Below are 25,246 nucleotides of genomic sequence, written 5' to 3' on the forward strand. Positions count from 1 at the left end.
CCGCTGATGGTATATCGTGTCTCGCTTGTCCGCAAGGCACTTGGTCGAAGAACTGGGAGCTAAGAGGAGTCGAGGAATGTCTCGAGTGTGCGCCGGGAACTGTTTGCCCCATTGACGGCATCTCGAATCCGTGCACAGTCGACGATCTGCCGTACGTCTACACGCCCGTGACTGTAAACTTGACCTTCTCGCAGTGTCTCGAGCGTGGGTCGAACTACTTCTTCGGTGTGTTGCTCGAGCCTTGGATCGATGAGCTGGGCCAAGGTGCTCACTTCCTCCCTGATCGAGACGATGGACGCTGCTACGAGAACCGTCAGTCTCGAGGATCGGATCTGTACCAGCGCTTCGCCGATTTCCACGGCCCGCTGTACGAAATCGCCACGGGGACTGGTGTGCCGCATCAAGGCTATGGCGATGACGCTCAATATCCCGCGCCAAACATGTTCGCGCGTGGGTCGTTGGCTATCGATTTACCCGTCTCAAGGGCTTACGACGTCGCGCGCAACTGCACGCCGGGCTTCTTCTACAAGAAGCAATGGTATCCGGGCACTTGCGAGGCGGACATCTTCTGCTCGGCGTCGGTGTGGTCCAACGTCACGTCGGCGGACAAACTTGTCGCGCAGGCTCAGTCGTGTCCGGAAGGATATGTGTGCGATTCATCGACTACTGCCGACACCGCGTTATCGCACCTCTGCCCTGCTGGGTATGTCTGTGGGGTTGGCACTACACCCGATTTGACCCTTGACTCGCCTCGAGGACAGCTCCATGAGCTCTGTCCAGCTGGAAAATTCTGTGCGGCAGGCACGGCCGAGTCGCAGAAAACTACTGCCGTGTGTCCTGTCGGGTACTTCTGCCCCACTGGCACGGCAGATCCTCTGTTCGGGGAAATCGCGAACGATGCGCTGCGCCGGAGACTCTCGAGCGAGGCCAGCAACCCCTTCTTGTACATGAACTACACGAAATACGTCGGGGAGGGCGACATCCGCATCGTGTCTTCGCACGACATGCACTGTTTCGACGGAGTAGATGATGATCTTGAGGCCATCTTCCGTCTGCGGCCGAATCCCAGCGATGCGAACAAAACGATTGTGGTGAACCGCGCGGAAGAGCGCAACCGCTTATGTGCGCGTGATCACAAGTGGCGAACGGTGGAGCTTGCGCTCCGACGCAACGAATGTGACTGCGTGGCTCAAACGAAAGTTGTGCGCCGCGTTTTCCAGCTCTGGAAGTGCACGGTGACACCGTCGATTGCGGAGCCAACGGTGTACGACCCCAAGCGCTTTGGTTGGGATCAAGTGCACAACTCCGCTATTCAATGTTCATTTCCAGGAACTCATGGCTCGAAGACCGTCGACCTCACATCATTGGTAGCTGACGGCGGAAGCGGGGTGAGCTTTCAGACGGGGTGGACGGAGACCACGGCCATTCGCTCTTACGACGAACTCAAGACTCTGGTGGAGACGAAGTATGCGGCGCAAGTTGTCCCGGTAGACCCCTACGTGTACGACTTGAACCACGCGATTGAGTTGGTCGAATCCTTTGGTGAAGAAACTCTCGACTTCGCCGGGTTCGTGTCCGGCTCAACTGAAGACAGCGACGAAGACTTGATCAGACTGGACGCGTGTGCGTGCTCGCAGATGTTCAAGTGCCCCAACGGCACCACCTCGGTTGCGGGTTCAGACATCATTTACGATTGCGTCACGACTGGAGACGAAGTGCTTGAGCGCATCAGTCCTATTCCGCTGGGAAGCGATCGCCTGCTCAATGGCTCCGACTTCCAGGATCTCACAGGAATCTCGGGCTACGGACTGGGTAGCGTTCTCCTGCAGCCGTACGAGGTGGCTGTCATTACCATCAACACCACCCAGCTCCAGCGGAATCTCACCTACGGCGAGCACTACCAGATATCCGTGTTTCAAGACTGCAAGCCGTGCCCTCCGCAGTACAAGTGCGAGCTAACCGACACCCCTCCCGGGTGCACGTATCCGGACGACGATAACACCACGGCGACTCGGTTGTACGAGAAGTGCTTGGAGACGTATGGTGGAGATACGTTCATCTGCAACAACATGCCATTCTACTGTGAAAGGCGAACGCTCCCTCTGGCCGAAGTATCGCGGGTTGCTGCGGACAGCGGAAGCAACGAAACAACAAACCTCGAAGGCTGCTGCTCATGCGAGCGACAGCAAATGCCATACTACTTCGGGGACAGCGCCTTGACGGACAGAGGGTTCCCGGACAACAAGCACGACTACATCCAGTTCAGCATTGCTGCTCTAGGCGAAACGGAGATCACCGTAGCTCTCGAGCTGGTCCACGGGCTCTACGTGCGCGACTTCACTGAAGGATTTACGCAAGATCGGTTCGACTTGACCGTGTTCACGCCTGGACGCGCCGATTACTCACCGTCGATGCCGTCGACCAATGCATTCCTCGCCTTCCTGCTAGAATCCGACATGGGCGACTTGATGCTGCCTCTCAACCTGCCCGAGCAGTACGTGAGGGTGAATGGAACTCTCACCTACCAGCAGCAGGTTACATCCATGCTTCTGATCGACCGCATGTCGGACATTTTCGTTGGCGACCCGACACTACCGAGCAAACGGGGCTACATACGAAACTCAGAGCAGAATAGCGTTGGCGAGCTCGTCTCGGTGACGGACACCAACTCAAGCAGAAATGGCAGTACCGAGTCCGATGCCGTGGTGGTCCCCCCGACGGACTACTTCGGCTTGTATTCAGTCCCGGACCCGCTGGAGGATGTGGTGCGTTCGGACACGTGGTGGGCACAGGAGCTGGGCGGGTTCGAGTTCCTCGCACTGCCATATTTACCCTACTTCTCATCTTGTCGGGGGTTTGACTCGAACATTTTCCTCTTCAAGATGCTGGAGACGCATCCAGACTGCACGTTCGTGAGCTACGATCAAACCGTGGAGGTGGATCAGTACCCGTGGCGGAAGAAGCTGACGCCGAACGCCGACAGGTGTGTGATCGAGTACACAGCGGAGGTGGCAGCGTCGACATCGCTCATCTCGTCGATATCGTCAGCGGCATCCTCGTTGACGTCCTTAAGCAGCTCCAGCTCTTCATCGGCCACGACATTTAAGACGTTCAAGCGAGGTGTGAGTCTGTCGTGTCTCTACGAGGAGAACCTTGAAGGTGGCGCCGAGAAGCTGCGCTGGTACGAGGCACCGTCAGGGACCACATTATTCTACATCACACGCGACCCAACTGCAGCGGATTCGTTCGTGGCTGAGGGTGTCGCCACAACGGGAACCGGATGGGGTCGATCCGGTACGCTCCAAAACTACATCGGCACTGACGCCCTCATTCCCGTCAAAGGTACCGTCGTCCTGCGAGTGGTTGGGTTATGAGTGTTCACTAACAAATATGTGCTGGTTTCAGTGGGAGATGATGCTGGACAAACACTAGTTGTTCCACAGGAGGTTTACCTCAACGTGAGCTACTACCAAGTCACGCCAGGTCAGAAGCGAGTTGTGGAAGCGTTCGTGAGTTTCGACAAGCTGTGCGCCGTGACCCGGTCTACCGAGTTGCTTGCGACGCTGGCCGAGAAGGACATTTATCCGTGTGCGATCAGCAAGGCGACAAACCAGTTGGCGTCCAAAGAGTACACTCTTCACATCTTCTGGGAAGCGCTGGACTGGTTCGAGCTTATGAACCTGTTCCAGTTTACTGTGGACGTGTATCTGGGATTCTTCACGCTTATCGCCATGGCCAGCGTGGTGCTTGGGGTACGTCCATTACTAGGCTGTATTTCTTTTGCCCTGCCATGTTCTGACCCGTGCTTGGTGCCTGCAGTTCATTGTCTGGGCCATTAACCGCTTGTTCACCAAGATGAAGCGGCCTCCAAAGTTCCGAATGAAGTTACTTCTCAAGAACATCGCCTCGCCGCCGCCTATCGGGATCTTCTTGGCAAGCATCCCCATTGCTGTGGCCTGCGGGCTCATTTACATCTGGTGGCACATCTTGGCTTCGACGAACCCGATTAATACACCGAATGCAGCCTCGTTCGAGGCGATGCCTGGTAACTGGCTGGACCAGATCGCCTTGGACAAGACTCGCGTGGAAAACTACAAAATCGGTCGTGTCGGCACGAGTTTGCTTGTGATTGGGTTCTACCTCTTGATACTCGGATCGAAGTTGCTCGTGCCAGACACGATGGACGCCAAGCCTGAGGACAACGCTTTCAAGGAAATGGCGGTCGAACCCGCAGACCCGTTCACCGTTGAAGCGAAAAGCGAGAAGGAGGAAGAGGAGGAAGAGGAGGAACTCTGGGACCCTCACACCTGGAAGCGTGCGAATCTGCTGGTCGTGACGCTGGTCTTCATGGTCCCGTTGGTCATTTTCTGGGAGTTCTCGTACTCACCGACGTTTTCAGCTGACACTCACGGCTACCTAATGGTGTACAAGGTGATGCGAACCGTGTTGGAGTTGACGCTGGACAAGTTCTTGCATGAGAAACTCTTGGTGATGCCCTTCGAGGTCGTTCTGGCGTCCTCCGAAAGCATGATCGCCATGGGGTCTCCAGACTTCGTCGGGTTCACCATGTTTTACTTCGTGAACTTGATTCTGGTCATGGCGGAGCAACTCTACACGTCTCCACTGCAAAGTCGAGTGATCGCCTTGTTGCCTAAATGGCGTCTCATGCTCCGCCGCAAACTGAAAAAGCGACGGCGGCGTACTCGCGAGCAGAAGGCTGAGGAAGAAGCAGAGTGGGAACGTGTGTGTGAGGAGATTGATCACGAAGCTTCGGGTGTTGAAGCTGTACTTGAGGGCTTGGCTGGGTACAGCGTCGTGTTCACCGAGCTCTTCATCATGCCAATACTCCTGGCCTTCCAGTCTTTCTTCAGCGAAGATACCAAGATGCCAGGTCTCTACGGAGTCAAGCAAACCGATCTGAGGTACTACGCTCTCTTCTCGCTCTTCATCATTCCCAGTAACTTCGTACTCGGGGCCCTCATGCTGAACACGATGGAGCTTGTTCACGGGTGGAAGTTGTACGAGTACTCGGCCTACCAAAGACACCGCTTCTCCACGCGAGACACTCGATGGCCACTGGCGCACAGCCCAGCGGACGAAAGCATCCATCCGGGCTGCCAAAGCCTGGATCTGCTCTGCTTTTCATCGCAGCTTTACTTCTTGCTGTTTATTTACGCCGGGGGGATTCTCTTGTGCATGCTGGGCATTTCCGTGCACTTGCATGCCAGCTACAGCTTCTTCGGAGACCCCATCGCGCTGATTATCATGGCAGTGGTGTATTTCATGATGCGGGCGCTGGAGATGACCTGCATCCGTCTCGGAGAGAAGTTTAAGGTGTGGAAGCCACGCAAACACGCTGATGGAACGCTGGATGAGGACCTTGCAGCGAAGCTTGCACTGGGTGCTGGCAGACAGCTAGAACTTGAACGAGAACGCTTGGAGCTGCAGGCGCTCAACTCGGAACGGTTCCGACACCGATTCCTGGAGCGCAACCGGCCGTGGGTATTGCAACACCTCGTAGAGCTTTTCACGCCACGAACATTGCAATCTACAGAGGGCCCCGCAGGTGACGGCCGCCCTAACTCGGAGTATATCCGTGATCTGTACCATGAACTGGTGAACATGGGCGAAGGTCGTCGTCTGAAGGGCGATCGGTCTGACATCTCCTCGGATGGCGAAGACGATCTCGAGAAAATGCGTCGGGCCTGGTCAAACGTGCCCGTGGAAGGCGCTTCCCGTGATCTGGCGCTGTACTGGTTGGCACGAGCACGAAAGCGTCGGGCGTTCGCGAAACTCGTAGCTGGTATCGTAGCCGCGATGCGCCAAAGTGAGTGCGTAGTTTGCGGCAAACGAGAAGATGGCGGGTACACGCTACACGTGGATCTAGCGGCGGAGGCAGGCGCGAAGGAACACGATCCTCGAGCTCTGGATCGACTCATCGATGGATTCGAGAGTGAGCTTGGTGCCCAAGAAATGGATGCTGATCTCTGGAAAGCGTACTTCCGGAAGCACGCAGCTTATGCTACGCTCTGCAACGTGTGCTTGACTGCCAGACAACAAGCCTTGGGAACTCAGGCCAAGAAAGTCGCTGCTGGTATGCGGAAGCTGCGCACGGACGAATTCTCCAGCGATGAAGGCAGCGATGAAGAGGGAGGCGACGTTCCTTTTGCCCCCATTGTCGTAGCGCGCGGGTCCATTGAAGGCCGCGTGCTCACGAAATGGTTGCTAGCAGCCAGGAAGCGGCTGGGTGGTGCCTTCCCTCGACCCGAAGCTCAAGAAGAGATGGAGCGATATGCTCGCAAACTCAAGCGCTCTCGTCGGCGAGCTGGCAAGAAGGATCACGTTGACTCGGACGAGGAAGGCAGAGATCCGTCAAGACATTGGCGACTGGAGTTGAACGAAGCAGCACGCGCCTTGGCCATTCGCTGGGTGTGGGAAGCTCGAGATCGTCGCGATGCAGTAGCCCGCAACGCCGCCGCAGAACTGCGAGAAAAACTGCAAGCACTCACCGACCAGATCGTCGAAGCGGACGACTGGTTTTTCGGGCGTGAACTGCGTGAAGCTGGTCTGGTGCTGCGTGACGATGGAGAACAACTGGCAGAGGAGCAAGCACGCGTCGATGAGGACTTGGTCCAGAAGATCCGAGCTACCGAGCGAGACGTTGAGGCCTTCGTCGAGGAGAAGCAATCGACCAATTCTGCTGAAGAGCGTGCCTTTGGTGAGCTCATTTCCAAGGAGCGTGAGGACACCAATGCTCGGGTGGCAGCTCGTGAACTCGAACTGCTTGAGGCCTACAAACAAAAAGAAACAGAGTTCGCCGCCGCACAACGTCAAGCTCGCGAAGCTGGAGAATTGGTTCCTGCTTTAGTCGCAGAGCACCGCACGTACCTGGCTAAGATGGTTGAAGACAGAAGTACCGAGCTCGAGACTTTGGGGGAAGCTGCACGCACCAAAACTCAGCAGAAGGAAGGCGCGTTCGCACGGAAGCTGGCACTGGCTGAAGCTGCTGTGGCGAGTCGACGGGCACTGGCTCAGCATCGCATACTTGCTCTGCGAAAGGAAGCTCGTGGGGTTGTTCGTGCTCGGGAATCCGCCTGGCAGTCGAAGGCACGGTCCTGGATAGACCGAGCTTCTCGGAAGGTGCAGGTGAAGCAGCAAGAAGATGCCGATGCTCAACTCAATGACAAGCGGCGCCGCAAGCGCGTGCTGCTTGCCACATGAGCTAGATTAATATAATACATCTTTCGATTCTGTGCTTTGGCTGTTGGTTGATCCTCGGTCGAAGAACTTGATGTTGTTGCCCAAGCACACGTTCGCTCAATTCTTGGACTTGGCAAGTCGCGCGACGGAACTGGAGCCAGAGCGGGGCAACCAGATCTTGATGGAGCAATCGGCTGAGGCTGAGGCCAAAATGGGCTCCGTCGGGTGGAAGTCCACACAGTACACCCGATCATTGTGGGCGTCGATCTTCTGCACAAGCGTTTGCGTGTGCTTGCCGACGCCATTACCCTTGGCTCCTGCACTTGCATCCGCGGCGTGCTTGGATGGCGTCACTTCGTGCAGATAAATGTGCCGGTCGGCACTGCCTGTAGCAAGCAGCAGCGTTTCGCGTGACGAGTCCATCGAGCCGCGTTCGCCGCTCGGGTCAGTGAAATCCTCTCCGTCGCCGTCCGTAAGCTTGCGACGTGAGCCAGAACCAGATCCGCCACCCAGACCGCCTCCAAGCCGTCCGCGAGGCGGGAGCGCCAACTTGTACTTGTAGCCGTCTCCACGGAAGAATGAGCTCTTGATGGGCCAGTTCTTGTTCTTGTGGCCCGTAACCGAGCATACCAGCTGGAGCTGGTCGTTGTCACCACTGTCGCTGCTTCCACCAGGGCCGCGCCTGGTGCTGCGAGAGCTGATGAGCTTGGAGCGTCGGTCATACACCCGCAGGACGTTGTCGTAGCTGTTGACACCGAGGAAACGCCCGTCGTCTCCGCCATCACTGGCAGGAGACGCATGAACGTGCGAGATGGCGTGTCTGGCAGGGTCGTTCAGCACTGACAGCTCCTCCAGGCACGTGTCCATGCGAACGTCCCAGGTCTTGAGCATGCCCTACAATGCAGCAGACCGCACCAGTGTCAGCACCTCCCCCTCAACGACATCGCCAGCAGGCACTACGACGGACCTTGCTGTCACCGGTGATGACCGTCATGCCGTCGTGCGCCACGTGCAGCGCGTTCACCATGGCGTCGTTGGTCCACGTGCGGCACACGTCCGAGCGCGCGTCCGCCATGTGCAGACAGCACTTGCTGGAGCCCAGGAAGTACTGGTTAGTATCTACAAACAAGCAACAACAAACAACAAAACACAATGATAAGGCCATCAACACATCAGCACAGGGCGAGTCACTTCCACGGCCAGCAGCCTCCTACCGGCCGTGTTGAAGGCCACGCACTGCACGAGGCCGTCCACCTCCTTGCTCGAGACGAGCTGGCTCTTGTCCACGTCCCAGAGCTTGACCGAGTGGTCGTAGCTGCCCGACACGAGCGTGGCGCTGTCCTCGGCCCAGCTCACGTCGATCACGAGCTGCGCGTGCCTGGCCAGCGCCGCCAGCTGCGGCTGGTTGAACTTGGCGGTCACGTCCCAGAGCATGACCTTGCAGTCGAAGCTGCCCGACGCCAGCAGGCGCCCGCACGGCGAGAACTTGGCCGTGTACACGGCGCCGCCGTGCGCGCGCAGCGTCGACTTGTGCACCAGCACGCGCGCGTCGCCGTCGCCCTCGGCGTCGAACAGCAGCTCGCCCTTGCCGCCCAGCAGCGCGCCGGGGCCGCCGTGCGCGCGCCGGAACGACGACTCGGCGGCGGCCTCGGCGCTGGGCGCGGGCGCCGCCAGCAGGTCCGCGATGGCGAAGGGCTCGGCGGCGGCGGCGCGCGTCGACGAGGACGGCGCGTGCGCCGAGTCCAGCCTGGCAAGCGGCGAGGAGTGATGGTCAGTGCAACTTCAACTTTGGCGTTGGACCTGCGAGAGTTGATGCCTCGCAGAGATGATATGTTTGATAGGGAGCGGGTGATATGCCGTACTTGAGGGTCAGCTCGTACACGGAGCGCTTGAGGTCGTGGTTCTCGCGGTCCAGCTTCTCCACGCTCGTCTTCAGCAGCTTGTTCTCCTTCATGAGCAGCTGCAGGACCGGGTTAGGCGGGGGGCGGCGAGGGGCCACGCGGGGGAGGCCAACGCACCTCATACTGCGCGCGCAGGTGCGCCTCGGACGCCATCGTAGCTTTTGCCTCTGAGCGCAAAATGTTGGAAAGTGATTGTGTGTAGCCATATCGAATTGGGAAGGTTCAAGGACAGGTGTTTTCTGAGTGAAGAGATCATGTATGTTTTCCAGCCCATGAGGCTGACCGCATTTGTGAGCTTGCTGAGCTCGTGAAGAACAATCCACTCCCACGAGTAGAAGATATGCTAGCGAAGGCGGTGGAACTCGACAGTGTAGGTCCACACAGCCTATAACATTTCTGTAAATTTTTCATCTCTCATTATTGGAGACGTTTCGCGAATGACTTCACCTGCGCATTCTCCTCGAATCGGGTGAGTATGTTTTGAATAAACAACTTCAAGTTTATATTCCATACCCTCACATACACTTTCGCTGACGTACACCCCTTCCACCGTCATCATAAGCTACATGTACACTGAAATTTAATAAAAAAAAAGTATCCAGCAGATGTTTTAGTTGTCAGCTACTGGAGTAATGGCGCGTTGTTCTTCAAAACATGATATCCACGACTGCGGCATTTGCTACAGGATTGTGCTTTGAAAGACATTGATTGTTCAGCAAACACGGCAGTACATGCACTCGCGCAGCTTACATTCTCGTAAAACGAAGGTGGCATATCGAAGGGTTCAGTTTTGCCAGCTAGCTGTGAGTAAGATAGTGGTGCTACCGTAGTTAGTTTCATATTGCCACACGACCCACAGAATTTGGAGCTTCAAAATAGCAACTCGTGCTATTATCAATGGTAGCATTTGGCTGTACTGTAGTGCAGATCTCGAAGGGATTACCAATACTCCCCCGCAGCGTGTCCGGCGTAAACGGTATCAACGCGCCAGATTGAAGTGACGTACGTGTCGGCACCCACATCGCCACACTTGCTTCTAGACCGAGGATCCAAGAAATGGGGTTAGAGTAGAAATTGATATGCCTCAACACACAGGCATTTCTCTATTTGCTGAACAAACTCGAAGCTCAATGAGACCCATATAAACTTATTTGATGAAAACACGGGATCTACTTTATTGACGAGATGCGGGTCTTACCACCGATCAATGGAGAAGAACTGAGCAACGATCGACGCCTTGTATTTCGCGGGGCAAGAACGGCTGGTATCGCTGAGTGGTGTAGCCCTACGGGTCCAGAAGACTGTTGTAGAGACGCATCCAGTCAGAGCTTCAGTGCTCATCAGCGATGTTTGGATGAGTTGAAGTTCGAGCAACATCCGCGACGGTCATCCGAATGTCGCCCCAGCCGAAGTGGGCCGGATTGTGGGCCAGTGGGACCACTGCTCGACACTTCCAGCGTCAGCAGCTCACAACTCAAGTCGCCGGCCCAGCCACCAAGCCAAGCCCAGACGAGATGACCGAGACCACGCGCACGCTGACCGTCGGCGTCCTGGCGCTGCAGGGCGCGTTCGAGGAGCACATGGCCATGCTGGAGGGTCTGCGCGCCACCAGCGCGTCGGGCCAGCCCGTGGTCGTGACGGCCGTGGCCGTGCGCCTGCCCGAGCAGCTGCAGGGCGTGGACGCGCTGGTGCTGCCGGGCGGCGAGAGCACCACGATCGGCAAGGTGGCGGTGCGCTGGGGGCTCGTGGAGCCGCTCAAGCAGTGGGTGGCGGCCGGCCGCCCCATCTGGGGCACGTGCGCCGGCATGATCATGCTGAGCCAGCACGCCAAGCACGCCGAGGAGGGCGGCCAGACGCTCATCGGCGGCCTGGACGTCGAGGTCTCGCGCAACTTCTTCGGCGCGCAGGTGCGCAGCTTCGAGATGCACGTGGCCGGCCCGCCGGGCTTCGACGCCGAGCCCTACAACGCCGTGTTCATCCGCGCGCCCGCCATCATCTCGGTGGGCGAGCAGATCGAGGTGCTCTCGCGCGTGGCCAACGCCACCCCCGCCGACGGCTCCGACCCCGTGGACGTCATCATCGCCGCGCGCAAGGACCACATCCTCGTCACGGCCTTCCACCCGGAGATCACGGACGACGCGCGCTGGCACCAGTATTTCCTCGAGGCCATCGTCCTGCCGCGTGTGTAGGGCGGAGAGAGGGCGGCTATCAAGAGGAGGAAAAAGGTTTATATGCATTGCCCGGCGGAGCGGACGACCGGGCACTAAAGGACGATAGAGTTTAAGATGATACAGGTGCTGACAGGCGTCTGCAGGCAGACAGCAGTTCTTCAATCGATAGATTACCCAACGCGAAGCAGAAAGCACACGTCGACCACCAACCAGCGTTTCGTTTTACAATTGCCTGCGGGAAGTCGCTATGTGTCTTCTTGCCTGCCGCTTGCCGTCAGGCGCCTACAGTAGCCCAGCCTAAACTCTAGAGCAGCAGAGAAAAACAAGTCCCGGGGACGGGAGGGTGACCCAACGCACGAGATGAAGCCAGAAAGGAATTGAGAGGAGGGGCGACACGACACCTCCGCGAATCCCTCACGAAAGAGCGCGTTCCTACACTTGTCTAGCCCTGGACAGCATCCAGCGCGATACTCGAGTAATACTTGACGTCCATGTCGGAATCGTTCACCAGCTCCGACAGGCAGGGTCTGCAGCACAGCACAACAAAGTCAGTTCACGAAAACTCCAACCGGCAATTTTGGCTCCCCACTGCTGAACGTACCGGACTTGAGCCGCGACCACGGAAGCATCGGCGAATTTACACAGTTGCTCTAAGGTCATGGAGGCCACGAATCTAACGTTGGGGATCTTGTCGTGAGCGCCGCGGATCGCCAGCGTCATCATAAGGGTCAACAGGTCGCTCGACACCTTCTCCACGGCCATCTGCTTCAGCGCGTGCAGCACATTCACGCGCTCCTGGTAGATCACGGACTTGTCGAAGATCTGGTTCAGGCGCGGCATAACGTTCTGAAGGATGTAGTCGCTGCCCAGAGACTCTAGTAGCTGCGGGAGGATCTTCGTGGCGCTCAGGCGAACCTCACCCACCATGTCCGTGAAAGCGCTAACGTAGATCTCAAGCAGGTGCTCCTGGAAATACTGTCCACCCAGGCTGCCGGCAAGAGCGGGGATGGAAAGGATCACAGCCTCACGCACACGCCACTGCAGGTCGCGCGCCAGATCGGCGATAGCCGGAAGAAGCACCGACTCGAAGGAGGCCATCCACTGAGCAAGAAGTTCCATACGCTTCAGAATGTTCAGTCGGACGTCGACAACCTCATCGCGCAAGAAGAGCAGCAGCAGAGGTGCCAGCGTCGACTTAGACGTGGCCTCGCCCAGCTTGGGCGCGAGCTCCATGCATGCGATGGAAACAGCAGCTGTAATGAAAGAGTGTTAGCGCATGTTTCACCGGCTGAGCGTAGCAATATAACATTGGCACGTACTGCGAACGTTGGGGGCCGTATCCTGGGACAGAGCCGACAGCAGCGGCAGGATCTCGCTCGAAAACAGCTCGCTCTTGATAATGGAGATGTAGCCCGACAAATTTTTCGCCGCCGCAGCGCGCACCTCGGCCTCCGCGTCCTGTACAGCAGCAACACCATCGTTAGTCACCTCCTCCATCTTTCCCACGTCTGCGCTTAGCTCGCCTGCACTTAAAACCCCATCGCTCGCGTACCTGCAGCAGGTTGCTGAAGCAGCCCAGCAACTCCGACTCGGTGATCTGCGTGCCCATGGCGCGGGACAGCGGGAAGAAGTCCTTGGCGATGCTGAAGCGCACGCGCCACGAGCGGTCCTCGACCGACGAGCGCACGATGGGGAGCACGTGCATCGAGTTCTCGTCCTGCGAGAGCAGCTCGGCGATGGCGGCCGAGTTCTCAATGGCCAGCAGACGCACGCTGTCTTGGTCGTCCGCCGTGAGCGCGCGGAAGAGCGGCAGGATCATGGCGGCCACGTGCTCCTTCTCCATCGTGGCCGCGAACTTGCCAATGTTGGCGGCCGCCGCGCGGCGCACCATGGGCGTGTCGTCGTTGCACATGAGCTGGTAGAAACTGCAGACACCACAACAGAGGGGAATCAGCGTCAGCAACAGCAACAGCAACAGCCCCCGGCTCGGCCTCTCAGTGTGCACGTACTCGCGCAGCTCCTTCTTGCGCGCGGCGTCCGCGAGCTTGGCGTAGATGGGCGCGAAGAGCGAGCACACGGACACGCGCGACGTGAACCAGTCGCCCTCGGCCAGGCGCTTGGTGAGCGGCACCATGACGTCGCCCACGCTGGGCACGACGGTCGCCACCTTCTGCAGCGACTCGACGGCGCGGTCGCGCACCACCGTCTCCTCCACGCCGGCGAGCACCTCGAGCGGCTCCACCAGCGCGGCCGCGTGCTCGGGGCCGCCCACGAGGTCCACGAAGCCGCCGAGCTCCTCGGCCAGCGCCACGAGCACCTCGTCCTCGTCCTCGGTGGCTTCTGCTCGCGTGCACGATCCGTCGGTTAGTAACCGGGGGTCAATATCAGCGCCTTAACGTTATGTAACCAACGTACCGCGCAGGAACGGCAGCAGGTCCGCGCGCGTGCGCTCCGGGCCCAGCGCCTGCGCCACGGTGCGCAGCCGCCGCATGGCCTTGATGCGCGTCTCCACCTCGTCGCTCTTGAGCTCCTCGGTCAGCAGCGTCATGGGGTACACTTCGTCCTCTGCGTGCCGTTAACATAACGTTAGAATGGGGGTTAAAAAACCAATTGCTGCGTCACTGGGGGACGTTTTGGCCCATGTGGCTTCCTGCACGACGCGACGCAGCAGCGGTCGTCGAGCAGCAAAGGGGGGCCCAGGCGCGCGCACGCACCCATTGTGTCTGAGGGGGCGGGGGTCTCTGTGTCTCGCTTCGGTCGGTCTCGGGGAGCAGTCGCCGGCGAGCGCTGCGCTGTAGTCGGTCGCTGGCTGCGGCTGCTTCTTCCTGCTCGCTCGCTATACAGTCAGGGTCCCGCGTGCTTCCCCCCTTTCGTCGCGGTAAGTACGAATCTCAAATCCCGTTCAACCCGTTCCATTTCGATCTTACGCGATTTAACGGGTATTATGTACGTCACACACATACACCACGAGCGTTTGAAACCACCTGACGCAGAGGTGAGAGGTGAAGCTTGTGACGCTGGCGACCATGGCGCTCATGTGCGTCGAGTGCGAGGACACGGCGGCCGCCGTGCGCTGCGAGGACTGCGAGGACGTCTACTGCCCGCTGTGCTTCGAGGCGCAGCACCACGCCGGCTCGCGCCTGCGCCACAGCAAGACGGAGCTGCCCGGCGCCAGCAGCAGCGACGTCGCCGCCTCAGCTCCAACTCCAGCGCCATCTACTCCGCCGCCGCCGCCTGTCGCCGTACCGTCGCCTGCCAAGCCGCAGCCAGAAGCCATGCCGACTGAAGAGCAGGCTGCTGCAGTTCCGGCGCCGCCGTCGTCCTCCGTGAAGCCCGCGCAGACCGCGGACGCGCCGGCCACGAGCGACTCGGAGGAGGAGGACGACGACGACGAGCTGATGCGCGAGATCGAGGAGGCCCCGTCGGCGCTGATGAAGGACGCGGCGTTCATCCCGCTGCGGCTGGACGAGGAGGAGCGCGCGCTGTTCAACCTGCTGGACGCCGCGCTCAACGTGAGCGAGTACACGGACAAGGTGGACGTGCTGTCCTACCGCTCGCCCGTGAAGCGCGTGCTCCACGAGCTGAACGAGACGTTCGGCGTGCTCTCCGGCCTCATGATCGCCAACGACTTCCGCCAGGGCCGGCGCCTCGTGCAGGACAAGCAGTTCAAAGACAACGAGGACTTCTTCCGCCAGGTCTTCGAGATCGGCCGCCGCTACAAGATCATGAACCCGGAGCGCATGCGCAACAACTACGGCAAGATGATCTACCTGCTGCAGGACGCCAACCTGCGCGAGATCAGGAACTACCTGGGCTTCTCGTGTGTGGCGCCCATCAAGACGGTGGCGTCGCTGCTGGAGGAGCGCCACGCGCTGGACATGCTGCGGGATACGCGCTGTGAGGTCGCAACGTCCGTGGCTGCTATGGACCTGGACCTTCTCGCCGACCCGGAGGCTCTGCAGCGCTTCACGGCCAACAAGCAACAGGCTATCGACGAGCTGGTGCGGGACTACTCGTCGGCGTCGCTGTCGGAGGAGGAGATCCGGCTATGCCTCGCGTCGGTCTCCGACAGCCAGAGCTACCTGGCGTCGAACCGCTCGCCTATCACGCGCATGATCGCTTACTTAGAGAAATACTTCACGCCGGAGAAGGCCGAGCCAGGCTTGAGCCTCGAGATCCGCGCCGGCAAGAACGGCGCGCGGCTCAGCCACAGCCACGCCAGCCAGTACGAGTACGTGCTGCAGTCGCTGCTGCTGTGGCGGAACATAACGACGGCGATGCTGCGTCTGTGGTGGGTCGTGGAGGAGGACCTGCTGGGCGGCAGCATGTACCGCCTGCGCGACACTGGCCAGGGCCTCAACCGCATGCAGCACGCGCCCGAGACGTCGCACCTGGTGCACTCAATCCTGCACAACACGCAGAAGCTGCGTCCTCGCTGGGTGGGCTCCTCGGTGGTGCACCTCGGCGACCACAACGTGCCCAACGCGCTCATGTTCATCGACAAGTACACGCAGATCTCGCGCATCCTGAGCCCCATCGTGAACACGGTGCACGACATCCCGGCGCTCGCGGCGCAGCCGAACACGCGCGCCTACATCGAGGACAGCTTCGGCGGCGCCGAGACGCTGCAGAAGCGCATCCTGTGCGACTTCTTCAAGCACGGCTTCGACGGCAGCGGCGCGGACAACTTCTTCGACGCCGGCTCGTGCATCGACGGCCGCCTCACGAGCGCCTGGAACTGGTGCTCCCGGATAGAGAAGAAGTCCTTCTTCCACGTCTTCCTCATGGCGGGCTTCGTGGGCTTCGACGGACACTTTGACAAGTAGGCGGTTCGGCTCAACTCGCGCTGGCAGCTGGAAATACAGATCGCGTCCAACTGCTTTCGCGTGTATGACTTGATGACCATCTGCTCGGTTTGCGCGTGCAATATGGCTTCACTTGAGACAGTATCTCTCGGCGCTGCGAACCGCCTCGCGGGCGTCTGCCATCGGTGTGTCAAAGCGAGCGGTGCACCACCCTTGGCTGCAGCTGCAACTGCAGCTGCGGCGCGTAGGCATCGGGGGCAATGCACGCCGAGGTGGGGATTCACTCACTTGATTACTCCTAACTATTAACTAATTCAGCTTCCCTATTCGGCGGCGACGGCGCCGCACGCATACTCCGGCTCCCCTCCGCGAAACTCTAGGCGGTAGGAAGACAAGGCTGCCTTATAAATGGTGGTGGTAGTTGGGCTGGTGCTGCTGCTGATGGTGGTGACGATGATCGCTCTCGGTCGGCGAATAGTGGTGCATCGAACCGAAGTGCTGCCCCTGATAATGAAGTTGTTGTAGTTGTTGCTGCTGCTGCTGCTGATAGTACACCGGGTCCTGGTGGTGCTGGTTCCACGAGAGCTCCATTGTCTTGTGCTCGGAGGCCGCCATGTCCACGTTGTGCGTGAAATACACGGCCTGCTCCGTACCGTAATCGGTCGTCGACACGGGCCGCGTGTGCACCTCGTCGGCGCCGTGCCCGTGTCCGCCGGTCGTAAAGTGCGCGACATGCTCCAGCACCGGCTCAATGTCAGTCAGCAAGTGTTCGAGGTAGCGGTCGTCGTGGGCGTCGTGCACCTGGTCGTGGTCTCCGAACTGGTGCACCTCGTCCTTGAACTCGGACTTGATGTCCATCGGCTCGCAGTCGTCGTCCTTGTCGTCGCCCAAGCTCTTCTTCTCGTCGTCCTCCTCCTGAATGTGGTCCATGATGCTGAGCTTGGCGATCTCGCCGTACTCAGTCGGCGACATGGGCGGCGACTGCGGGTCTTCGCCCGCGTCAACGGGTGTTGTCACGGACGCAGACGCTGTCGAGTTATTGGATCCGGTACTGCACGCAGAGCTGACCGAGTCGCTGCGCACGCGGCGTTTCCAGCGGCTGAGCTTCTGGCGCAGCTTTTGCGCATGCGTCATGGCTTGGCGCGTGGACTTGGAGCCCACGTAGGCGGCGATGGCCGTCCAGGGGCCCTGCGGGAAGCGTTGGATGGCCTCCCAGAAGCGGCGCTGCTCGGCCGGAGACCACGCGTGTTCGCCCGGCTTGGGCACCGTGAACTGCGTGGGTACGAGCTTGGCCTGATGCAGCTCGCTCATGACTTTAGGCGAGATCATTGCAACGGTGGCCTGCTGACAGGAGTGTCCACCTGGAAGTCTGGAAAGGCGTTGCAGTCACTGCTTCGACCGTCTGATGTTCTTATGACTGGCTGGCTGGCTGCGGTGGCGGCCACTAGCGAAAACGATTGCCGGTGGGTTTGTGCGGTGGAGAGCTATTCGCGCAATGAAGTGGTGCTGCTAAACGATACACGATGGCGGATTGCGGTGTCGCTGCGTGTGCAGACTGCGAGCGTACCGGTATCTATCCTATGACTGGCAAGTAAGCAGCCCCAAGAGACGGAGCGCTCATCTCCTATTTTTTGACATTGCTCTCGGTGGCCAAATTTTCACTTTTTCGGTCGACGGATCGAGGCGCTGGCTTTCGCGGATAGAGACCGGGGGGGCAATCGATTAAAGCATGCTCGTTGGCGCACAATGGAGCGCCACTCGAGCGTGGGGCAACAACGGCATTGCACTCGTTCGACTTGCACCAAAATTTTGCGATCGTCCGGCTCGAGGCCCATGGCGAGGGTAGCAGCGAGCTCTTTTCGCTAGAGCGCGCCGGGGGAGATGGCGGCACGTGTTACATAGTATGTATTATATTATAATACGTACGCACAACATGCAGTGTTTAGTGAGATGCCGAGATACTCGCATTTGCATGCGAAACTCTCCAGGTTGCTGGATGTCCGCAGATTCTCTGCCTGGTCCTGCGTCTCGCGGTCGATAGGGCGAGAATGCTTGCCTGACCTCGGCCACAAGGGAACCATTGCCGCATCGATAAAACGCCGCTCGTTGCGGTACTCCGTGTTGTGTTCTACGCCCCCAAGTGCGCAGGATATGATGCGAGATTTGCCGCGTGCGTGGCGGCACCTTGATACACACAAGCCCTGCGTTTTCGGAGAATTTTGGGCGAGCCGAGCGGTAGGAATCCCGGCCAAACCGACTCGACACTCAACGCTCTGCTACATGTAGAGCATTCAGCTGCATCGACACGAGAAAGCCGGCCCGGCGCGCCGGCGGTCCGGGGCCACGTAGCGTTATCCCGCCGCCCGAACACGTCAGACCGTCCGCCCACCGCAACAGAGACAGTCGGCCGTGCTTCCAAACATCCCACAGAGTCTGTGACAGACAGCCTGCCGTGGCTGGTTGGGACGAGCCCGCAGGTTATCAGGCCGTCCGCTCTCTCGCGGGCGACATACACACCACCATCGTCCAGGCGGCGTGCTGGTGATGGAGTCCATCACCAGCACGCCGCCCGGACGACAAAGTATTGAGAGATATACGGCTAAAACTGTCTTTTTGCCGATCCCCTCCACACTTATCGACGTTGGCCCCTTGCTTATTCGGACCAAAGTTTTTGTTTTTAGGAGTGTTGCTGCATTTGATCGCCAAATATCTTATTCAGAAACGTCCCCCGAAAGTATCCACTCAAGTTTTGGCTTTACTTTTTCGGCGAATTTTCGAATTTCTTTCCGTGAGTCAACCGAGACGTGCGAAAAAGGTAGCCATCTCCAGATGGGGCCACTCGGCGGGGCGTCGTGAATGCCACATGCGAGCTCGGCTGGCTGGTGGAGCTGTTTACGCTGTCGCGCCGTGGCCTACAAACCGACAGCGCCATTTTGCTTGCCAGCTTCGATTTCCCAATTTCATGTTTCTTAGCGTAACACGGGATCCGTACTACATCCGCGTTTAACAAAAACTTGCATTGCTTTGAACTTGTCAGGCATACCGATACATGAAGATGGACCCTCGAGCTACATCCAGCTACAATCCACAAAACATTCAACAACGCCAGTGTGGCTCTTGCACTTGCAGCCTCCGTACATCTAAATTTTGTTCTTACAGTAGCTGTACCGTGGACTGTGTAGACTTGTTGCGCTGCATGTAGAGCCTGTAGAGCGGGTCGTTCGCTTTCGCGTTGCTGTATGCTTTTCATCGGACTGGCAGCATGACATGACTCACGTAGACCGTATCTAACCCGGGCAGTCCATTCTCGGGAAACAGCCGCCAGCTTTGGTACAGTACAATTTTGAGCAAATCCTGTCTGGGCGCGACAGGCACTCGCGCACTTGGGGCTTGTGGTGCTGACAGCGATGGCTGCATCGTTGTGGAAGGCGCTGCCCGACGAGGTGCTGGTCGCCATTGCTCGATTACTCCTCGGCCTCGACCTGCTGCAGCTATCGCACGTCGAGCGGCGCCTGCTCCGCGTCCTCTCGCGCCCCGAGCTGTACGCGCGTCGACTGTCACAGGCGCGTTACCAACGTGGATCGAGCGATGTACATGTGGTACCTGTACGCGACTCCGCCTTGGAGCTGATACCAATTGCCGAGGGCAAACGACGCTACGCGCTCGAAAGCTCGTTCCGATTTGGTGGACAGTCCCTGGCGTCCGAGAGCCAAGGGCTGCCGCAGAGTTTCGCTCCCGTGTTCTGGCCCACAGACACACTCTTCGGGCTTTTCGCTCGCGAGGACGACGATGCGCGCTCCTCGCCGAGCTTCACGCTGGACGCGTGGTTCAGCTTGTCTTCGCCAGAGCAGGGCGTTCACCAGGGCGGCGTCTTGCTCGGTCTGCAGAGCGAGAAGTGTCGGGAGAGAGGGGGTCACTGGCCGGACTTCCATTGCCAGGTCTTGCAGGTTGACTCCCACATGAACTTGTACTGCTCGGTGACAGCAGAGAAACCTTGCGTCGCTGCGCAGTTGGAACCGGGTCGATGGTATCATGTGGCCCTTGTCTTTGAAAGCCGGTCGCAGAAAGTGTACGTGGATGGCGAGTTGGTGGACTTGCAACTCAGCCAGGACCAGCAGCTCGAGAGCTTTCCGTACTACTACGCGCAGGTGGGCTCGGGCTATATCGACGGGGACTCGGTATGCAACCCCACGGGGTCGTACATCGGCTGGTACGATTTTCACGGCATCGTGGACGACCTGCGTGTTTGGCATGAAGCAATATCCGCGGAGCAGATAGCTGCGCTCGCTCGCGACGGCGGCGCAGTGCTGCGACGCCCCACGTTCTCGCTCAAGCGCGACGTGCTTGTCTGGATGGCACACGGCGTGAAGAAGGTGCGGTGCTCTCGGCCGCGCGAGCGCTGGTGCGAGGTTGCTGGTGAATGCAAACGCGCCGACGATCGCGAGTCGTGGGTGTGATAAGCAGGCGAGAGTCATTGACACGCCTCGCGGCACGGTACCCCCTTGTTAGCTGAATCGTGCGTGAGCCGAGGCGCGGTTTTTCAAGGCGGCGACCGTGTAAACACGCGCGAATCAATCAAGCTGCAGGCGGGTTGCTGCAGATGACATTCCACTTGCAATCAAGTGCAAATTTGTGATCCCCGTTTTGCGAGAAAGCAGCAGCCTGGACAGACACAATGGTGACAAGTCCACTTGTGTGTGGTCGTCGATCTTGCCGAACTCCTAAGTGCTGTCCGCACCTGATTTCTTTTCACACGCTTCCCCTAAAGCTGTGTCTGCTGCCCGAGTCCGCGAACACACGGCCACTGCAACTTCTGTACTTAAGTAGGGAAATTTTACCTACAGAAAGCTTTGACAGTAGCCCTGACCACTTGGTATCGCCATAATGCATGCAGTTGCACTGCTCGGAACGCTCGTTATTCGTGGAGTCTAAACAACAAAATCAATTGGGCCTCTAACTTGGCAGCGGCACTGTTTCAGACATCTACATCGTACCCGCGAGAAAAAGTGATGGATCTGGTGCTTGGTCGCTCCGGAGTTATATTTCTCGAAACAGTTCGACAAGTTTTGGCGAGGCTGCTGCACATGTGGTAGTTCTTGCAATGATACTGTTGCGATGTACTACGTGTGAGCAGGTCATTTCCATTCACTCCGCTAAATTTTTTACTCCACTCCGTTGCGTTCCACGTCCGAAAACTAGTGTCACGAGTGGGGATTCCTTGAACCGTGGTGCGCTGCATTGCGCGACAGCGTGATACTACAAGAAAATACCCGTGCTAGTAGCACTGCTACTGAATCCCCTCTGAATGTGTCGCTCGCATACCCCAATAGCTACTCTGCGTCGCGGCGAAAACTCTGCTTGAGGCTTCCTAGAGATGAGTGGAGTCGGCGAGATGGAAGGAGGCTACTACGACTTTGTGAGACTATGGAGCTGTTCAAGCTGCTTTCGTTCGTGAATAACAAAGTTTTCGCGGAGTTACTACTTCCGCTGATAGGGGTCCGGCCGTGCCAGATCCATGAGTGCTGCGTTTACTTCCCAAGGTGGAGGCTTCAGTTAATCGGGACTCTGTCGCCGAACAATGTCGCTGTAAGCTTACCTGAAGTGATGTGCCCCCCCCCCCCCCCCCCCGTGTTTTTTTCTCGGGTTTCCAAAAGACCCATGGGAGAAGTCGCCTGGGGTTCGAGATGCATGGAAAGGTTTTACAAGTCTTGAGCTCGCGGTCCGTCTGAGAGTCACTGGCATCACTCAGCATTCACACGAGGAAAGCAGACAAAACCCTGTCAGATCGGCAAATTCATCGAATTCAACCTTCAGAGGTTGCTCGACGTCACCGTTCCTTCCATTGTGACGGTGTGTGTTCTCGCGGTGTCGCTACGCGCATTAGTACATGGACCCCAACCGATCAACCGTGTAAGGTTCTGAATGGGATTGGACCAATCCAGCCATCTCAGAAATGACGATTTCGCTGGCTAGCACTGCCCTATCAGCGTTTTCACTTGACCTTTGAAGCGATCCTACTACGATGAAACTCGCCACAAGCCCTGACGAATACAGGTTTCTTGCTGAACACGCCCATCTGTGATCGATCCGTGTGCGCCACGACCAATGCACCTGATATAATTCGATTGAAATATGGCAAATTCGGCATGATGGTTTGTGACAGGATGTTTGTGCAATCTGCTCGGCCGTCGCTGGAGGCGCACCTCAACTCACTATCAATGAGTTTGATAGGCGCCAATCGATGGCCTTTGCTAATTTACGCGCTCTGCTGTGGAGTTTCAGGCGTACCTGTGCCGACAATCAGAGTTTGAGGGGTGCATTGACGAAGGCAGACATGTTGGTCATTTCCGCAGTACTTGATTCCTACTATTCCGAACCTACAGTATACCAGAATCGGATGGGGAAGGCTGCCTCCAATACGATTTCGTTGATATTCGACAAGGAACCGAGGTGCATTTCTGTGGAGTAGGTGAGGGTGGTGTTTTTGTGGCGAGTGCATGTCGCTATTGAGCACTTTACGCCTCGGTAGACGGTGAGAGGGTAAATATCGTCGTTCCTGGGTGCTTGTAAGGCCGTACTCAGTGGAGGTGTCCGATTCGCCCCCGATTCCGAGACGCTAGACCTCCGAAAGAAACGATTTGCGGTTTACGAAAGCTAAACCTTGATAGGCTTGAGACTGCTGCATCTGCTGACGTGCAGCCTTCGCGAAGTAATACTAGAAGCTGGAAACCCGACTTGATTGAACCTGAACTCACTAGCAAGAGCATGTCCCGAACTCCAACATCTCTGCTGATTTTTTCGAAGTTGTGGTGTCTGCCCATGACGAGTACCTGCGTCGCTGGCCTATCAAGAAGATATCCTTGTGCGAGTGCACGGGTGTGCTGTCATAACCGTGAGTTTGAGAAATCCCGCCCTACGGGAGCTTGGCCGTCTCAGGGTGACACCGAACGGTGGAGATGACCAAGAGGAAGTGAGAGAGTTATTGGTTCACGACAGCGCGTTCCTGCCTTTCTTGAAGAGAGGCCTTGACAAGTCGAAGGCGGCCATAATCATCGTCGTCACGAGCACCAGCTATATCCAGAGGCCAATTCACGGCCTGGATGCGGACACCTTGAGCCTCATCTTCGCATTTGCTTCAACACCAGCGCAGCGATCGGTTGAGTGCAGACAGAAGAGTGCGTCTTCTTCCCGTTCGTTTGCCAGTGGAGGCAGAGCGTAGGTCTGGCATTCCTAAACGACATATTTCTCGATGCATTCGATGAGTGAACCATTTCAAAAAGGCATTCTCCACTCTCTGGTAGCTCACGTCGGCACACGCACGGACAGGCAGCACGAGCAGTGAAGTGACCGGCGTAGACGCGTGCGACTTCAAGCGAAGGAGCTCTGGATACTCTCGCGAAGGCTTCCGAGCAAGCTGTCCGCACCCGACGAGCGTGACAGCCGGACTGCAATGCATCCGCATCCCCACGCGGCGCGAAGTGCCCCGAGATTCTCGGACCTGCACGCAAGGCAAAGTGTAGCTGGGCGCATCCCCCGCGTCTCAACAACTCGGTTTGTTCCGACGTCTCAACATGCAAATGGCTACAGTGACGCACACGTACGTGGCCGGCCAACTTGAAGTGGTACGCACCCTCCTCGCCTAGCAAGCGGCGGCAAGGCAAGTATGCTCACGAGCGAGCCCAAGCTCTTTTCTCGCTCGCTGCTGCGAGCGCACGTGCATTTTTGTTGGGGTTTTATCGCTTTTGATGCTGTGTACGAGCTTACTGTAACTTCGTGTGTATGTGTCCATGGAAATACGTTGCCGAGTACGTCACGTGGCCCCCACTGCTGCCGGGGGCTTGCGTCCGCCGCTACCGCAGCGCGAACCCGTCAAACTCGAGGCTGTCGAGGCCCTCGAGCGCCGCCGGGTCGGCGACCAGCGGCTCGAGGCCCATCTGCTCCTGGCAGTACTCGTCCAGCAGCTGCTCCGGCAGCGGCAGCGGCCTCGCGAACGCGTAGGCCTCCTCACTGCCGGCGTGGAAGGCCTCCGCCAGCGCGAGCGAGAACTCCTCCGAGGACGCGTCGGCGCGGTCCATGACCACCCAGTGGTGCACGTCCTGCTGCGCCGTGGTCGTGGGCAGCCCGCAGTCGCTCGAGGCGGACGCGGGCGGCACGTCGACGTCCAGCTCGCCCAGCGAGAAGCTGGGCAACTCCTCGTTCACCGCGGCGGCGGCCACGACCAGCGGCGAGTCGCGGCTGTTGCCCATGACCCCGTGCTGGAGCTCCTGAGCCAGGTCGAGGCTTGCGACGAAGGCCGCGAAGTCCTGGTCCGACAGCTCCATCGGGTTCGAGTCGATGCTCAGCCGCGCCGAGGCGGCGGAGCAATTGACACCACCATTGCCATTGTCATTGTCATTGCTGCTGCTGCTGCTGTCGTGGGCGTCCACGGCGGCGAACTGGAGGTCCCTCACGATCTTCTTGAGTCCGCGGCGGCGGCGCGCGATCTTCTGGCGGTACTTCTGGCCGTGGGTCATGGCCTGGCGCGCCGTCTTGCTGCCCACGTACTGGGCGATGCACTTCCACGGGCCCGCCGGGAACTTGTCCAGCGCCTCGAGGAAGCGCAGGTGCTCCTCGGGCGTCCAGAGCCCGCGGCCGGTCGGGGCCGCCGGCGCGAGGCCGCCGCGCGTGCTGCCGCCCCGCGTCGTGGGGATGCGGATGGCCTGCGGCTTGGCGCCCACGCGGCTGGGCGACGGCGCCGACTGGAAGAGCTGGCTGCGCACTTGGTCCGAGATGGCCATGGCGTCAACTGGAGGTGGCGCTGCTTGGAGCGGTGGTTGAGTGATGCGAACGAGTCCGGCGTGGCGTCAAATTGCAGAGTGAGCGGACACGAACTAGAGCCCGTCATGAAGTTCCGACGATGTCTCCATCCGCTGCTCGTTTGACGCTAGGACCCCTAGTAGGAAGACCCCATCTTGCCTTTCAACGGCCGTCGCAGTGGTCGCGCTTCGCTTGCTCACTACTCACTGGGCACTGTTCGTCAACTTTAGCGGGGAGGAGTGGTGCGGCTTTGACTTCAGAGTAAGTAATAACTATGCTCTATAACAGTGGAATGTAGTCCTGGAAGTCGTTTCGGACGGTATCTTCCTCCCGCTTAAGTTGACGAAGAAAATGGGTACGCTTTGCCCATGCA

At 58.5% G+C, this 25,246-nt stretch overlaps 8 protein-coding genes across 10 annotated transcripts in view; 4 read left to right on the top strand and 4 right to left on the bottom strand.

Annotated features, from left to right (window-relative positions):
• Positions 1-7,221, top strand: part of IUM83_11514 (uncharacterized protein) — a gene marked incomplete at both ends in the record, with an annotated part of 28,128 nt that extends 20,907 nt beyond the window's left edge. The window contains 3 exons of the mRNA XM_067936082.1: positions 37-3,342; positions 3,406-3,752; positions 3,820-7,221. Of these exons, the coding sequence (XP_067781767.1) occupies positions 37-3,342; positions 3,406-3,752; positions 3,820-7,221 (7,055 nt within the window). The remainder of the gene's footprint in view (positions 1-36; positions 3,343-3,405; positions 3,753-3,819) is intronic.
• A 96-nt stretch (positions 7,222-7,317) lies between these two features.
• IUM83_11515 (WD40 repeat-containing protein) lies at positions 7,318-9,254 on the bottom strand (the record flags this gene model as incomplete). 2 transcript variants are annotated; one of them, XM_067936084.1, is made up of 5 exons in its annotated part: positions 7,318-8,094; positions 8,168-8,319; positions 8,415-8,947; positions 9,081-9,160; positions 9,219-9,254. In XM_067936084.1, the coding sequence occupies 5 exons, from the start codon at positions 9,252-9,254 to the stop codon at positions 7,318-7,320; spliced, it is 1,578 nt and encodes a 525-aa protein (XP_067781743.1). The 2 variants fall into 2 exon arrangements, with proteins under 2 accessions (XP_067781743.1, XP_067781742.1); XM_067936083.1 differs by lacking the exon at positions 9,219-9,254 and having other exon boundaries at positions 9,063-9,154.
• Positions 9,255-10,615: 1,361 nt separating this feature from the next.
• On the top strand, positions 10,616-11,290 carry IUM83_11516 (pyridoxal 5'-phosphate synthase, glutaminase subunit Pdx2; the record flags this gene model as incomplete). The annotated part of the gene is made up of 1 exon (XM_067936085.1): positions 10,616-11,290. The coding sequence occupies one exon, from the start codon at positions 10,616-10,618 to the stop codon at positions 11,288-11,290; it is 675 nt and encodes a 224-aa protein (XP_067781791.1).
• A 424-nt stretch (positions 11,291-11,714) lies between these two features.
• IUM83_11517 (Serine/threonine-protein phosphatase 2A 65 kDa regulatory subunit A) lies at positions 11,715-13,990 on the bottom strand (the record flags this gene model as incomplete). The annotated part of the gene is made up of 7 exons (XM_067936086.1): positions 11,715-11,799; positions 11,874-12,525; positions 12,592-12,730; positions 12,825-13,197; positions 13,282-13,612; positions 13,688-13,837; positions 13,987-13,990. The coding sequence occupies 7 exons, from the start codon at positions 13,988-13,990 to the stop codon at positions 11,715-11,717; spliced, it is 1,734 nt and encodes a 577-aa protein (XP_067781733.1).
• Positions 13,991-14,298: 308 nt separating this feature from the next.
• IUM83_11518 (UPF0652 protein) lies at positions 14,299-16,098 on the top strand (the record flags this gene model as incomplete). The annotated part of the gene is made up of 1 exon (XM_067936087.1): positions 14,299-16,098. The coding sequence occupies one exon, from the start codon at positions 14,299-14,301 to the stop codon at positions 16,096-16,098; it is 1,800 nt and encodes a 599-aa protein (XP_067781723.1).
• Positions 16,099-16,479: 381 nt separating this feature from the next.
• Positions 16,480-17,388, bottom strand: IUM83_11519 (myb-like dna-binding; the record flags this gene model as incomplete). 2 transcript variants are annotated; one of them, XM_067936089.1, is made up of 2 exons in its annotated part: positions 17,091-17,105; positions 17,161-17,388. In XM_067936089.1, 2 exons carry the CDS (start codon positions 17,386-17,388, stop codon positions 17,091-17,093), a joined length of 243 nt encoding a protein of 80 aa, XP_067781735.1. The 2 variants fall into 2 exon arrangements, with proteins under 2 accessions (XP_067781734.1, XP_067781735.1); XM_067936088.1 differs by having other exon boundaries at positions 16,480-17,388.
• A 2,096-nt stretch (positions 17,389-19,484) lies between these two features.
• On the top strand, positions 19,485-20,534 carry IUM83_11520 (ATP-binding Cassette (ABC) Superfamily; the record flags this gene model as incomplete). Its single annotated transcript, XM_067936090.1, has 1 exon — positions 19,485-20,534. The coding sequence occupies one exon, from the start codon at positions 19,485-19,487 to the stop codon at positions 20,532-20,534; it is 1,050 nt and encodes a 349-aa protein (XP_067781877.1).
• Positions 20,535-23,927: 3,393 nt separating this feature from the next.
• Positions 23,928-24,854, bottom strand: IUM83_11521 (putative myb-like DNA-binding protein; the record flags this gene model as incomplete). Its single annotated transcript, XM_067936091.1, has 1 exon — positions 23,928-24,854. One exon carries the CDS (start codon positions 24,852-24,854, stop codon positions 23,928-23,930), a length of 927 nt encoding a protein of 308 aa, XP_067781830.1.
• Positions 24,855-25,246: the final 392 nt, after the last annotated feature.

Source organism: Phytophthora cinnamomi, assembly GCF_018691715.1.
Source record: "Phytophthora cinnamomi strain GKB4 chromosome Unknown Contig114, whole genome shotgun sequence".
In the NCBI taxonomy this organism is placed as follows: Eukaryota; Oomycota; class Peronosporomycetes; order Peronosporales; family Peronosporaceae; genus Phytophthora; species Phytophthora cinnamomi.